General features: G+C 37.7%; 1 protein-coding gene across 2 annotated transcripts in view; it reads right to left on the bottom strand.

Annotated features, from left to right (window-relative positions):
* Positions 1 to 3,252: 3,252 nt before the first annotated feature.
* Positions 3,253 to 13,135, bottom strand: part of efna5b (ephrin-A5b) — a 103,825-nt gene continuing 93,942 nt past the window's right edge. The window contains exon 4 of one of the 2 annotated variants that reach the window (XM_085179546.1): positions 3,253 to 12,789. In XM_085179546.1, the coding sequence (XP_085035672.1) occupies positions 12,665 to 12,789 (125 nt within the window). In that variant the 3' untranslated portion in view covers positions 3,253 to 12,664. The remainder of the gene's footprint in view (positions 12,790 to 13,135) is intronic. The other variant, XM_085179545.1, reaches the window with a different exon arrangement.

Here is a 13,135-nt window from a genome sequence, read left to right as displayed (position 1 = left end):
CATGCTTTGAAGCAGCTGAATAACCTAGAAGGTATCCCTGTAGTTATTGCTGTTAAAATTATATATGACATATGTGTGACTCTGTACACTTTGAGTCTACATCCAATGAATGCTGACCTATACTTTAAAGCAGATCAGTTATTATGATGTATTATGGTGGTTAATTAAAAAAAAAAAAACAATGAATATGATATTTGAATGGTGACCGCTGTTGAACCCTTTCACTCCTGACATTTCAGTGTCCCTTAGGGCTAATACAGAAGCACTTACCAGCTAACCCCCCCCCCCCCCCCCCAAAAAAAAAGATCCTCAATCCTCATGTAAAACTATGCTTTAAATGTAGATTTGCACTTGAAACATAAACATAACAAACACTAAACAGTGTTAATCTGAACATTTAATTTGCATGTGATGCTTCATGCATCTCTACAACAGTATTTTTTTAAAAATAACTAAATATCTAAAAATAAACTAATGTGAGAGAAAAAATGATCACCAGAAAATCTGCGTCTGCGCTATATGCGCATAGACTGAATATGAACAAATGAGTGTGGGTTCATGTGTGTGGCTGATAAAAAGTACGAGAGGACAGCAAGGATGAACAGAGAGAAGCTGAAGTTGGAAGGGTCATTTGCATGATCTTTAGAAATATTGCTATAACCTCGAGCTATTGCTAAGAAGACCTAGCTTAGAGAAAACCAAGTTACTTACCACGCTGTGTGTTCGCTCTGCTTCTGCAAGATAAATAAATGCATTTTCCACAGTGCACTGAAACATCCACATAAGATAGTATTCTCACAATTAGCTTTGCTCTTTCTCTTAATTAATGTCATTCAGTAACACTTTAGATTAATGACATTTAATAAGTTACTTAATGCATATTTTGGATAATATTACCATAACTGATTCATCTAAATTTTTGTTACAGACCTACCGTGGCCCTAATATGTATGTGGACAGTTAAACTATTCCCTTAGGCCCATAACATTATTAAAATATTTGAAATAAAGTGTTATTATGTCCATAGAAAAACATATTTAACACAACTCTAAAGGTGTAATTTTTACCAAAGTACATCCAAAAAAGTATTTGAACGAGTTCTGACTGTGAAACTTGTCTCCATAACGTCATAAAGCACAACTGTTAGCTAGAGGCAAGGATGAAGGGCACTTGGGATTATTTGGAACATAGGCGACAAAAGCTGACCAGCTTCAAACTTCACTGCATATTTTTAAGTAAAGTTACGACAGCAGGCAAGAAACGGGATAAATAATTAATTTGGCGCTCAACAAGCAGATGCAAGTCTGACTATTCTTGATCTAATCAACAAGTATGGGTAACGATTGTGATTGATACAGCTGAAACCAGTCAAAAGCTTAAAGAATAAGTCAGCTGGGATTACATAAAAAGTTCAAATTCAGCGAATCTCTTTCTGATTGTAAAGATCTTGTGCCGAACGCTGGCAGGTGAATTCAGACAGGCTGCAGTAAATGAATATACTGTACATGAACGTCAGAACATCAAAGTGTGGGACTGTTCTTCCAAAAATGGTGCAGGTGAAGTGTACAGATGTATTTTGGATGCAAGCTTAAAGAAATCAGCCAAACTGTGAAATTGATATTGTAAAGCATATCAGCTTTGTCCAGGACAAAGTCAACATTTTACAGAGGCTCTTTCGAAACCCTGATCCAAATCTCCCAGAGCACACACAGTATGGCATGGAGAAAAAAGAAATGAGTTTTTTATACTCTTGTGTGGAAACTGAAAGGAAACTTTGACCACAACTCTTGTGGTAAAGTGCCTGGTTGACTCCATGCCCAGATACCGATCATCAAGCAGTCCTGAAAGCTAAAGATGACAATCTAAACATTGAAATATGGTAACTGTGATCTTTAGTGTGCCCACTTCTGACTATCCATGCTCTTTTTCTTGAATGTGTATTATATTTAACCTGCCAAATTTCCTCATGATTGACTTGTGCCATGTTTCTTTTAAATAAATGTGATTTGCATTGACATTTTACAGTCTAATGAAATAAAAACATCATGCATTTGCTTACCTTGCAGTGATACAGTGTAATGTAACCAAGTTAGACCACTGCCCGGCCTGGCCAGCACATGTTAATGTAAGCTGTTTAATGGTTAGCAATTCCCCGATAGCCACTTGGCCATTGGTTATATTATCATTGCTAAGTAGCTGCTAGCAGCTATGGCTAATATAAGAAAATGATCATGAAGAAGTAAGGCAGGAAACCATGATCAATCCTGCCTACGTGTGTAGCACCTTTAACACATAGTGTTAATTTAATATGATGTGTTATGTTTCTGTTAACTTTACCAGCTCTGTTTGATCAGCAAATAGAGTTTGTTTTTGGACATTATAATGTTATTACTGTATTTTTGCACAAATTCAGACAGCATGTAAATAATGTCATTGTCTAGATTGCTCTAATCACTATGATGATTATGATGGTTGAGTATTTTCTTGGGTATCTATGTGAATTTTGAAATTCTAGTATTATGTGTAAGCACAGTTTGAATTCATCATAGTATAAGGAAGAACAATCTTCTCTCAATTTACTTTTTCCATGTATGGATATGTAATATGTATGCAAAAGTTTTAAAGTAGCCGGACTTTCTTCAAAGTGGTCTTGCACAACAGTTCTCTAAGCTGTCTGAAGGGCTTTTTTTTTCACTCATTTTGAGTCCAGTCATGTTATTTGTTAATAATATTAATGACTTTATTTACATAGCATGTTATAAAACACACAGTTACAAAATATTTCAAAGATTGGGGGAAAAAAGAATACATGATTGATGAGTCTACATGTCTAAAATTACAAACACGCTGTCTTACATTCATTCCTCCATACACACTTTCAAGTCAAGTCAAGTCACGTGGCTTTATTCTCATTCCAAGCATGTGCAGTGGTACAGTACACAGTGTAATAAGAAAACGTTCCTTCAAGACCATGGTGCTACATATGACATATAACAGACAATCAGCACTGGACTTTATATCCACAGTAGAAGAACAGCAATCAGAAATAAGTCTAAAGACTAAACATTTCCAAAATTTAGGAGTTACAACCAGAGCTACCAACCTGGTTGCCTCTGGTTTTAAAATAACCATTAAAAGATTCTGATAGGGTGGTCAGAGGGGCTGACTGCTAGCCTGCCAAAGTAAGGTTTTATATGTGATTAATAAAAATTTTAAATGAATTCTGAAAGGACAGGTTGATACAATCCAGGCTTGAACTATGACCTCATACCATTCATCTTACCAGTAAATGTAATGTAATGCACTAGCATGTAAGAAATATTTCACATTAAGCTGATGACATGGCAGGAAAAGCACACTGAATGGCATTCAGGAGTCTTTTGATAATATTTAACATGAACCTTGGATTGTGCCTATTATTGCTAATTAAGTCAGAGAAGTAGAAGGTATGAGTGAGTTAAGTCAGTGCTGAATTTGAATCATTCAAGCATAGAAAGGCACTCAAGGGATGGAAACAGTTTTGTGTCTACACATAACGGACAACTTACAGAATAATGAATTTTAAAAGTGTATGTTTAGGCATTTTGTTACTAGTAGCCTAATTTGTTACAATTTCTTTAGCTGATTCTATGAAAAATAAAAAGGTTACTCATCAAAATGTTAATCTCAAAGAGCTATTAGCTAAAAACCTGGTATATCTCAGCATGGTGTCCAGTGGGTCCTAAAAAAATCTGAGGAAACTGGATAAGAGGACCACATAAGAAGAAATGACCGGCCAAAAATAAAAAATCTGCAACAGATGAACGGTGTCGGAAATTCATGTCCTCAAACAAACAAGAAAAGTCCACCAAAGATCGGATACGGGACCTGAGAGATGGATCTGGTAACAGTGAGGGTCCACAGCCATCTGCACAGTGGAGGCTCTACCATGGTTTGAGGTTGTATTTTACCCAGTGTTGGGGACCATGTCAAAACTGGTGGAATTATGTATTGTCAGATTTTCATCTACCTGGAAAGTATCTGAGTGGTAGCTACATAATGTTTTAGCTTGTCAACCATACTACCAATGGATAGACAAAGACAATGGAACACAATCAGTCATAGATTGGCATTCAGAGAGCCTGAACCTCAACATTATAGAAGTGTGGCGTCATCTTGACAGAAAACACAACAAAAGTTGAGCTTTGAATGGCCTTCAGGAAGGCTGGAGAACTATTCCTGAAGACTACTTAAACAAATGATAATAAAACGTGTCTAAGAGAGTTCAGGCTATGTTGGAGAAAAAAAGGAGGTCATATTGACTTTCAAGCTAAATAGAATTGAACAAACTGTTTTTGCCTTAAATGCTGTACTTCCATGTACTCGTTTCAATAAATCTATGCACATGCTTTGTGTTTCATGAGCAAAATATAAAAAAATGAGGGATGGCTCAAGACCTTTGGACAGCACTATAAGCTCCCAAGTTAAAAATAAGGTTAGCATTTATAAATGTGGACAAACATGACTTTTAACTAAAATACTGAGTGTTGGTTATTTCTTAGATATTAGATTGATATATTGTTTCAAACTTGAACCTTCATTTTATGCTTGGATTAATGAAAATCTGGACCATTACAGCACACAGAGTAGTAACCTGATCTCACACATACTGCATTCTTCTTTGAAAAACAATATGATGCTATCAACAGCAGGAGTGATAATCCACCTCAAGTCGCATTTGCTGAAATAGAGGCCTCAAAGACATTTTGAATGCGTAACATGATATATTGTCCAAGAGGGAAAGACTTGAATTAAGAATCAGATTAAAGTTATGGCAAGCTTTATGAATAATGCAGCCAGCATTTATTTCCCTGGAAGTCAACTGTAAAACATAGTCTTCTTGCCAAGTCTCTCTGCTCTCTGTACTCTCTACATTTCATCCACATCAGTAATGATTGATGGCAATTTAAAGTAAACTAATTAAACCCGAAAAGGAAAATGAATTGTGACGATATTTCATCCCATCAACATCATAATTGTGCAAGTGTCAGACTATTTCTAGCCATCAAAAAATTAAAAGCATAAATCAAAGGTTATAGAGGCAAAAAAAGGAGATTGGGTTTGAAAGTTATTGTTTAAACAGGATGACAAAATCATTAGAATCAAATTTATGACCCTGGGGCAAAGACTTCTATGATTCTAGTATTGACTTGTCAGTGTAATATCCCTGTCACTTTTGCCTCATTCATTCAGTCTGCACAGAGGAAATACTCTCATTTCATACTCTCACACTGAGCAGAAAGGGCTGATCAGAAGACAAAAACCTTATCCACTTTGGGAAATCTCACAGCAGAATCCTACATATATCACTATGGATAACTAGGCAATATGTGAACAGAAGATATTTTTCTATTTGATTTCTACAACCCAAATTGGCTGTGATGGTTAAATCCTGCAACCGGGAAAATAACAAAATAATCACTAGAGTTTATGGAGTTAACAGTACTCTTAAACCTCACTGTCACTAATGAAAAACAACACTTTTAATAGATGTCACTGAAAAATCTGCACTTTGTGAAGACAGAATATGCATTTTTTTTTCTTTAGTGAAACCGTTTGACACTTGACAAACTAATTTGTTTTGCTGTGACAAGTTTAGTGCATCCGTTTGCTTCACAGCAATTAAAGCCGCCCACTGGTCATGCTACTTCAAGTGTTTTGTTAGTTACTGTACACTGTTCATACATCTGGGTTGCATTTTTTTTCCACAGCCCTGTGTGAAATTAGCTGTCATTTCAAAAGAGAAATAATCTTAATATCTACATGTGCGATCACTTACTGTAACACATTAGACATGGTGCGAAACACTGTGTGAACACTTGCTGTTTTCATAGCTCTTCATAGCATCTGGCTGTCTAAAGACAGCATTGAAAACAATCTGAGTTTCACAGAGGAATAACATTTGGCTTCCAACATTTGAAAATGCAGATACGAGCATAGATAGCAACCTGATCCCTTAAACATATAGCCAGTCAAACATGTGATCCCTGATGCAAGTACTCACCTTCTAACATTGCCTTTTTCTCTGTTTTATCTCCCTTTAAGTTGACATTTTCTACCAGCATCACATCTTCCCGTAATCCTCCTCCGGATAGGCTGTAGCCCCTCATCTCTTAGCCCTGAAGGTCAACATGTGAGAGGCATAAGCAAAAAAAAAATGACCTGCATCAAACACAATGCAGTGACTCCTATCTGAGGTGGGGGATACCCCTGTAGAAAGATAGGCAGATAGGCCATGTTTAGAAGCTACATGCTCTTTGTAACAAAGCAATTTTTCCTGATTGTTAACAGGATGTTCTTTTCTAGTATTTATCCCGAGAGAAGAAGAAATCAATCTTAAGCTAAAAAAATAAAATACTTAAATAAAAGAAGTGTGAGAAATTCATATTTCTTTGAGGAACTGACTCTTTAAGTACGTAAAAAACACAATTTGATGGGTATGATCAAACACAGATACGATTTTTCAGCCCTTTTGGAAACATTTTGTGCTGTTACGATTGATATTCTGCAAAACAACCCACTGAAAGATATTTTTTCCTACTTTATTTTTGATTTCTCTTTCTGTTTCTATATTTTCTTCCTAAATATATTCTTAAAACATGTCAAAGCTGTCATAAGTCATAGCATCTGACCTTGAATTCTTCTCCAACTTTCTAAATAACACTGTGACATTCCACAGTGTGACTGAGACTCTGAAATGTATTCTGCTTATCAGTTATTTCTGGCACAAGCAGCCCCCCCCCCCCCCCCCCCCCCCAACTCCCTCTCAATAAATATGGGGTTGACTAAGTTGATATGCCTTGGAGGCATTTTAAATATTCCCCCCAAAAAATATCTATTCATAAAGCGGGGCGACGTAATTGGGTGATTTATGACCTTTTCACACCACTGAAGCGATTAACTGAAGACATCATTCAGAGCTGTCAGTCAAACGGATTGTTCACATGGAAACGAAACACCATGCAGCCAATAAGTGAGCCAGCTGACTTGAGAATGATGCCTTCAAAAGCCTTTCATTGAAGTGGCCTCTTCAGGACTGTCACTCCAGCTGTTATTGTGTTAAGCTAAAACTTGTATCAGAAAGCTACACTGGTGAAAAGAAAAATGAGATCAAAGGTGCAGGTAGATCGGTGTGCCTTCTTGCATTCATGTGGCTATCTCAAGGGTGGCATGGTTTCTATTGAAGACCGTCTCTTCCCGCTGCTCGCCACTCATTCACTGCTGGTCACAGATGTTGAGTATGTTCACAGCTTAATAGTACATGTGGGATGCATCTTCACATAAAGCAATCATTTTCCCAAATTTAATGATCAGGCTCAGTGATTTGCCTTTATTGGTCTTCCTAGACACACACACCTGCATCTCTAGAGCCTTCTTTGGTAATAACAGCAGGAAGAACAACTTGACACTAATTGGCTCATCATGTCAAGTGTGTTCATGCATAACGTATTTTTTTTCTACTGATACTTTTAAAAAAAAAGTACCAAATTTGTGAGAAGATTATCTTCCACAGAACTGCATCCGATCTTTTGTAGCAATGCATGTTATGCTACGGTGCTTTTAAATACTGACAACAAACTGGCAGCACAACTTTTCATCCTGTTATTTTTTTTTTTTATCTAGTTCTCTGCTGATGTTTAACCTATATTTATAGTCTATAAAGTCAGATTTCACCGAACTTCATAACATTGCTGAAATCCAACTGGCATATTAGAGGGCCTTTCCCCTCATTTGGTCCTCAGGGCTTGCCGACTCTCAGTCTAATTAACAGAGATAATGGAAGGTGAAGCTAAATGGCGCTGATGGGGTCCAGCAGAAGGTTATTAGGTGTCCTCATTAGTGCCCGACTGCAGTGAAAGGAGGTTTAAGGTCTTATTCTGATCCTGATGGATGGTGTTCCTCTTTGCCTGTCTTTATAGAGTGTGATTTTACTGCACAGACAGCTAGGCAGGGGCACAGATAGGGAGAAACCTAAAGAGAAGTGTGTGTGCGCACGCTGATGACATTCAATTTGGCACATAATGAGACATGATTTTGCCCGAGCGTCAGAGGAGTATGTTCATTTTCTCTATTAGTTACAGTAGGAATGTTTACTGCAATAAACAACCCTAATACAGTACTTCTTAATACACCATGGTCGCGTACATTTAAATTAAGTTTCCATACCTTTGTAAAATGAGTTACAAAAAAAAAAAAAGAAAAACAGTAGCACAGTCAGCAAAGCAATGGATTTCTGTTTTATTGTAGTACTGATAGTAGCTCAGACATGTGTATATACAAATACAGATCATTTTTTGTCCATTTTTAATTTTTGTTTATATAATGTAAAAGAGCAGGTTGGAAACTTTCCCCACTGATGGCAAAGTGGGAGCTGAGTTCAGAGGTGAAGGAAGAAAGATAGCAGGTGGTGCGGTGCGGTGGGGGGTGGGGTTATACAAGTACAAGAAGAATGAGACATAAAATGAAGAAGTGGCTCATCAGCAAGAGGCGAGCTGAGAACCCACGGAACCTGGATCGATGATGGGCTTTACCCCGCTAACAATCCGGTTTTGGATTGGTAGAAGGGGGTGCGCTAATCCTTGAACTGTGCCCGGGACCAATGTCTACCGTAGTGACAAGTGATTTAGGGTTGTTAAAAAGGGAGAGAAAGTGAAGGGCCCCGTCGTAGTCTCTTCGACGCCAGCAGCTGTTCCGTGTAAAAGCACAATGGCAGAAAGCGTCTTGTACACAGACCGGGCTGCCAGGGCAGAGGCTGAAGGGCTAAGGCATGGGAAACACTCTATGCTGCCAAAGAGGGTTGCCGCTTCCCATTCACTGCAGCAACAGCAAATGAGACATGCACACACCAAACTTACAGGTCACACACATTTTTTTTTCCTTTTCTTTTTTCTTTTTTTTTTTTACTGAAAAACATCCACACCGATGTATACACTCCCAAACACCTCCTCTTGGGAGAGCAGAAAGTGAATGACTAGTCAGAGTGCAGCTACATGGGATGACTTCAGTAGATGGATACAGAGTCATTCTTATTAAAAAAAACCTTAAAGTTGCTTTTGAACTACAAAATGACTGACCCCACTGTAACCTCACAAAAATGATATTTGTTATGTACATTTGCGTAACTACACAGTTTAATGACAGCACTCAAATGGGGATGCAAAAAAACAAAAAAAGAAATCGCACAACATGAACATGAAAATCTAATACATCCTAAAGGAAAAGAAAATAACAGCAGAAGAAAACTTTTTTTTTTTCCAAATGATTTTTTTTTTTAAACATGTCATCAAGTTCATGCGCATGCCACATAATGAAACTGGTGAGATCCTTCTTTTTAAAAAGCCAACAGTCCAGTTATGGCTGATTTTTGAGCTGACCAACATGCTTTCAAACACTGAAGGCAAAAAAAAGTACAAATAGGCCACCCATTAAGTCCCAAATGTTTCTTATCAAGGCAGGATCCTGACATGAAGACGTGGTGGTTGGTGACTGGTTTGAAACATGTAAGAGATGAGCCTCCTGTTGGCTAAAGTCCAGCCTGCTGTTCACCGATACGTGTTCAGCGCCCACAGGTTTCCACTGTGTATTAGCTCAAAGTTTCATTAGGCATTGAGTATCAAAACACACAATGCATCGTTTGAAGACAGTACACACTCCGCAAAACCCCGAGATAATATGGTATTTGTTTGTTTGTTTGTTTTTTTAGAAAAGACATAAGAACCAAATTAATACTTTAATATCAAACACTATTTACATCAAGAACTTTTCCTAATAATAATAGTCATAATCATCATCATCATCATCATCATAACAATAATAATTATACAGATTTAACAATGATGTATCTCATTTTTTTTCTTTTGTCCTCCAGAAAGGTACAAAACGGATACTAACCTAACACTACATGTTTTATGGTTGACTACCTCAGGATACACAGTATCCAGTATATAAGTTGATCCTCATTTCCCAGGTTAAGGTGTGTACAGAATAAATCATGACAATGATAGCAATAATGACAAATACCATTGGTAATTAAGTAATTAATAAGAGTACAATTGAAGCTGGTTTCTGATAAAAGTCTATTGTTAATCTGCTCGCAAGCATCCATTTCGAATCATATGCATTGCTCATTCCCTGTGGTGTTATCCTGAAAATTAGTACCTCATTAAATGGCATGTCTCCTGTCACCCCTCACAGCCGAGCTGCTATTCCACTGTAATAGCATTGTTACCAAAATCCCCCCAAAAAACTAATGGCAAAAGGCAAAGGCAGTCTTTCTAGTAATAAAGACAGAAAAAGGCAGCCACAAAGCAAAACCATTACCATGTGCCTTTGAGACTGAATGTTACTGAACATACGTTTGTCAGAGAAGGTGTTTGTTCCAGTAGTGTTGAATGGATTCTTTTATTTTTTGTCACTTTGTTTGGATTTTTATTTTTTACTTTTTAGGCACACTAGTCACACTACCTTCAGCTACTTCTCATGTCTTTCCATCTGTGTGTGTGTGTGTGTGTGTGTGTGTTTCTCTCACTTTAATTCTTTCTGTCTCCTTCACTCACCAATTCTCTCAAACTGCAAGGTCATTGGTGCTTTAAAACCCCCCACGGCAGAAATCTACCTCCCCCCGAGACCCCCCAGGCCTTCCAGCATCTATTTTTAATACCAGAAATAACTCCCCATGCCACAACATGGGGTCCACATGCCTGTCATTTTGAACCTCATTAAAGAGTCACTTAAGCCAGTAACACAAGAAGCTGAAGGTGGACATGCAATTGCTCCCGTGCTCCTTTTCTTGCTATTTTTCTACATTTCTGAATCCATATTTCAAGACCAATTGGTGCCCTGTTTCTCGTGCAAGAACCCGGCTCTGAAGGGAAGTCAGTTGCCACACGTTTTCTGTGTGTTCAGACTTCTTTTAAAACTAAGAAATAAGTCAATCTGAAAAGAAAAAGGGAAAAAAGACATAAAAGCTTTTTATGCTAACTCACCACGTGCATCTGCGGGAGTTGAAGGAAGCTGAATATCATTATGTCACAGCAAATTCCTTTAAATTTAAGTGCTAACACAAACCTGGCCAGACTAAATAAAGCGGTGCGTCGCCTAGAATTTAATGGATTTTGTTGTTGTTATTCACACGGCAAACACAAGCTATGCATTAGCTAATGCAACGAGCTGGCTCTAAAAAACATCTCACTTTTACGTAAATCTACTGTATGAGTCAAGGCTGTGGTTACACCTATGGGACAGGGATCCAAGGAAAAGTATGGCACTAATAATGGAAATGTCTTTTCAAACAGTTTCCCACGATTTCTTTCATATTTCTTATTTAGCTTGATGTCACACAGTACAAAAGTCCTACAGCTTTAGAAACTGTATTATTATAGAGATGTAAAAAATAAAGCTGCAAATCATTTTCAAACAATTCTTTTAACAGTCAATAGAGGGGCGGGGGGGGGGGGGGGGGGGGGGCTGTGGATGCAAATGTTTTATGGGAGTGTTAATATTGACTAATTCTCAAACTGAATAGAGAGAACAAATTGCTGCCTAGCTCAGTAAACATTGTATAAAATGACTGTGACCGCTGCTGTGAAATTGTGTGATCAACTTTGAGAAGGTATTGATTTTTGATCCTGATATCCGCCGAAACAAAAAAATGTCTGGTGAGAAAGTTTCAATTTAGTTGCTTTGTTAGCCAGAGCAATGCTTTGTTGAGCAGACTTTCATGGTTTTTATCTTTATTAACTCAAAGATTTGCTCAACCTTTTAAGTAGCTTATCCAAAATATACAAACACTCTATTTTCAAGGGAAATCGGAGATTGAATGAGAAATAATCTTCAGACCGTCTTTGAAACAACATAGTCTGAAGACCTGTTGGGCTAAGGTGCATACCAGGCATTTAATTTTCAGTGCTCAGGTTTATCGTCTTGCTTCTGCTTGAAACTTCACACTTCTTTTCTTACGTCTTTAACTCTAAGCTTTTCTTACTTAATTGAAAATAACTCTAGATGAACGAAGATGCAAAAATCTTTTTTTTTTCCTTTTAATGACCCAACAGAACAATCAAAATATATTCTGAAAGGCTCCTTGAGAGGTCTCAGGATTATTTGTTTGCGTATGTACAGTCATTTCTAAGACCTAGCATCTTCACTGTCCTACTATGTAAAACTGGCTACTGTATAACAACTCTACTCCTGCTTAATGCTGATGTGAATATTTTTTGTATTTGACTCTGCGGCGCTGTAATGTCGTGTGTTATGTAAAGTGTGTGTATATGTGTATGTCTAAACAGTGTTGCCATGACAGAAACATAATGTAAATGGATGTCAAAAGTCACGGGAAAGTAAGAATCACTATGTGTCAAACAGGATTTGGCATCTTAGTTGAAGGTTTAAGGGGGGGAACTGTTTCTCCCGCTTCTAACATCAACTTTTGTTTTTTTCACTCACAGACGGAGAAAGACCACTTAAATATTTTTTTTTTCTGAAAAAAATAGAGGGTTCTTTGAGAAGCCTGCTTTTATGCCCAAACAAGCAAATGCAATCCACCCAAATCCCACCCCCTACCCTGCAGCCTTGGGCAGGTTCAGGCCACGCTAGGTGTAAATGACCTCCGGGACAGAGGGAGGCGCTATAAAGTGGAGAGTGCTGCTAAGCAGATCAGCATCGAAGCCAGAAGCGGACTTGTTTTCTGGAGGCGTGGCACATCATTTGTTTCACTTCGTGAAGGCTCAGCCGGTTCATGGCTGGTATCGTCTAAAGGATTTAAAGAAAGGAAGAAGAAGAAGAAATAGAAGTGAATTCTATGGTACATGCAGATTTCTCTTAACAGTGCATCATACACACAAAAGCTTATTCAGTGAACATATTCTCAAATACACTCCCAGGGCAGAAACAAGTCACAATCATCAGGTGGTCCAAGAAAATATCAAGAGTCTGTGACTTTTTTGTGTGTGTCCTGGGCAGTGCATTCACATTTGTAGTGTGAGAATATTTCTTATTTACCAATAATACTTTTCACCAGTTAGTGAAAAGCATAGATGTTTGGGTTTGTGCCATAAAGTCTGAGTTGCCATATGAACTTCAGTTGCTATATAATGTT

Source organism: Neolamprologus multifasciatus, chromosome 12 (genome assembly GCF_963576455.1).
Source record: "Neolamprologus multifasciatus chromosome 12, fNeoMul1.2, whole genome shotgun sequence".
NCBI lineage: Eukaryota > Metazoa > Chordata > Actinopteri > Cichliformes > Cichlidae > Neolamprologus > Neolamprologus multifasciatus.
The sequence above is the reverse complement of the archived record's forward strand: the minus strand, read 5'-3'. Positions and strand labels throughout refer to the sequence as shown.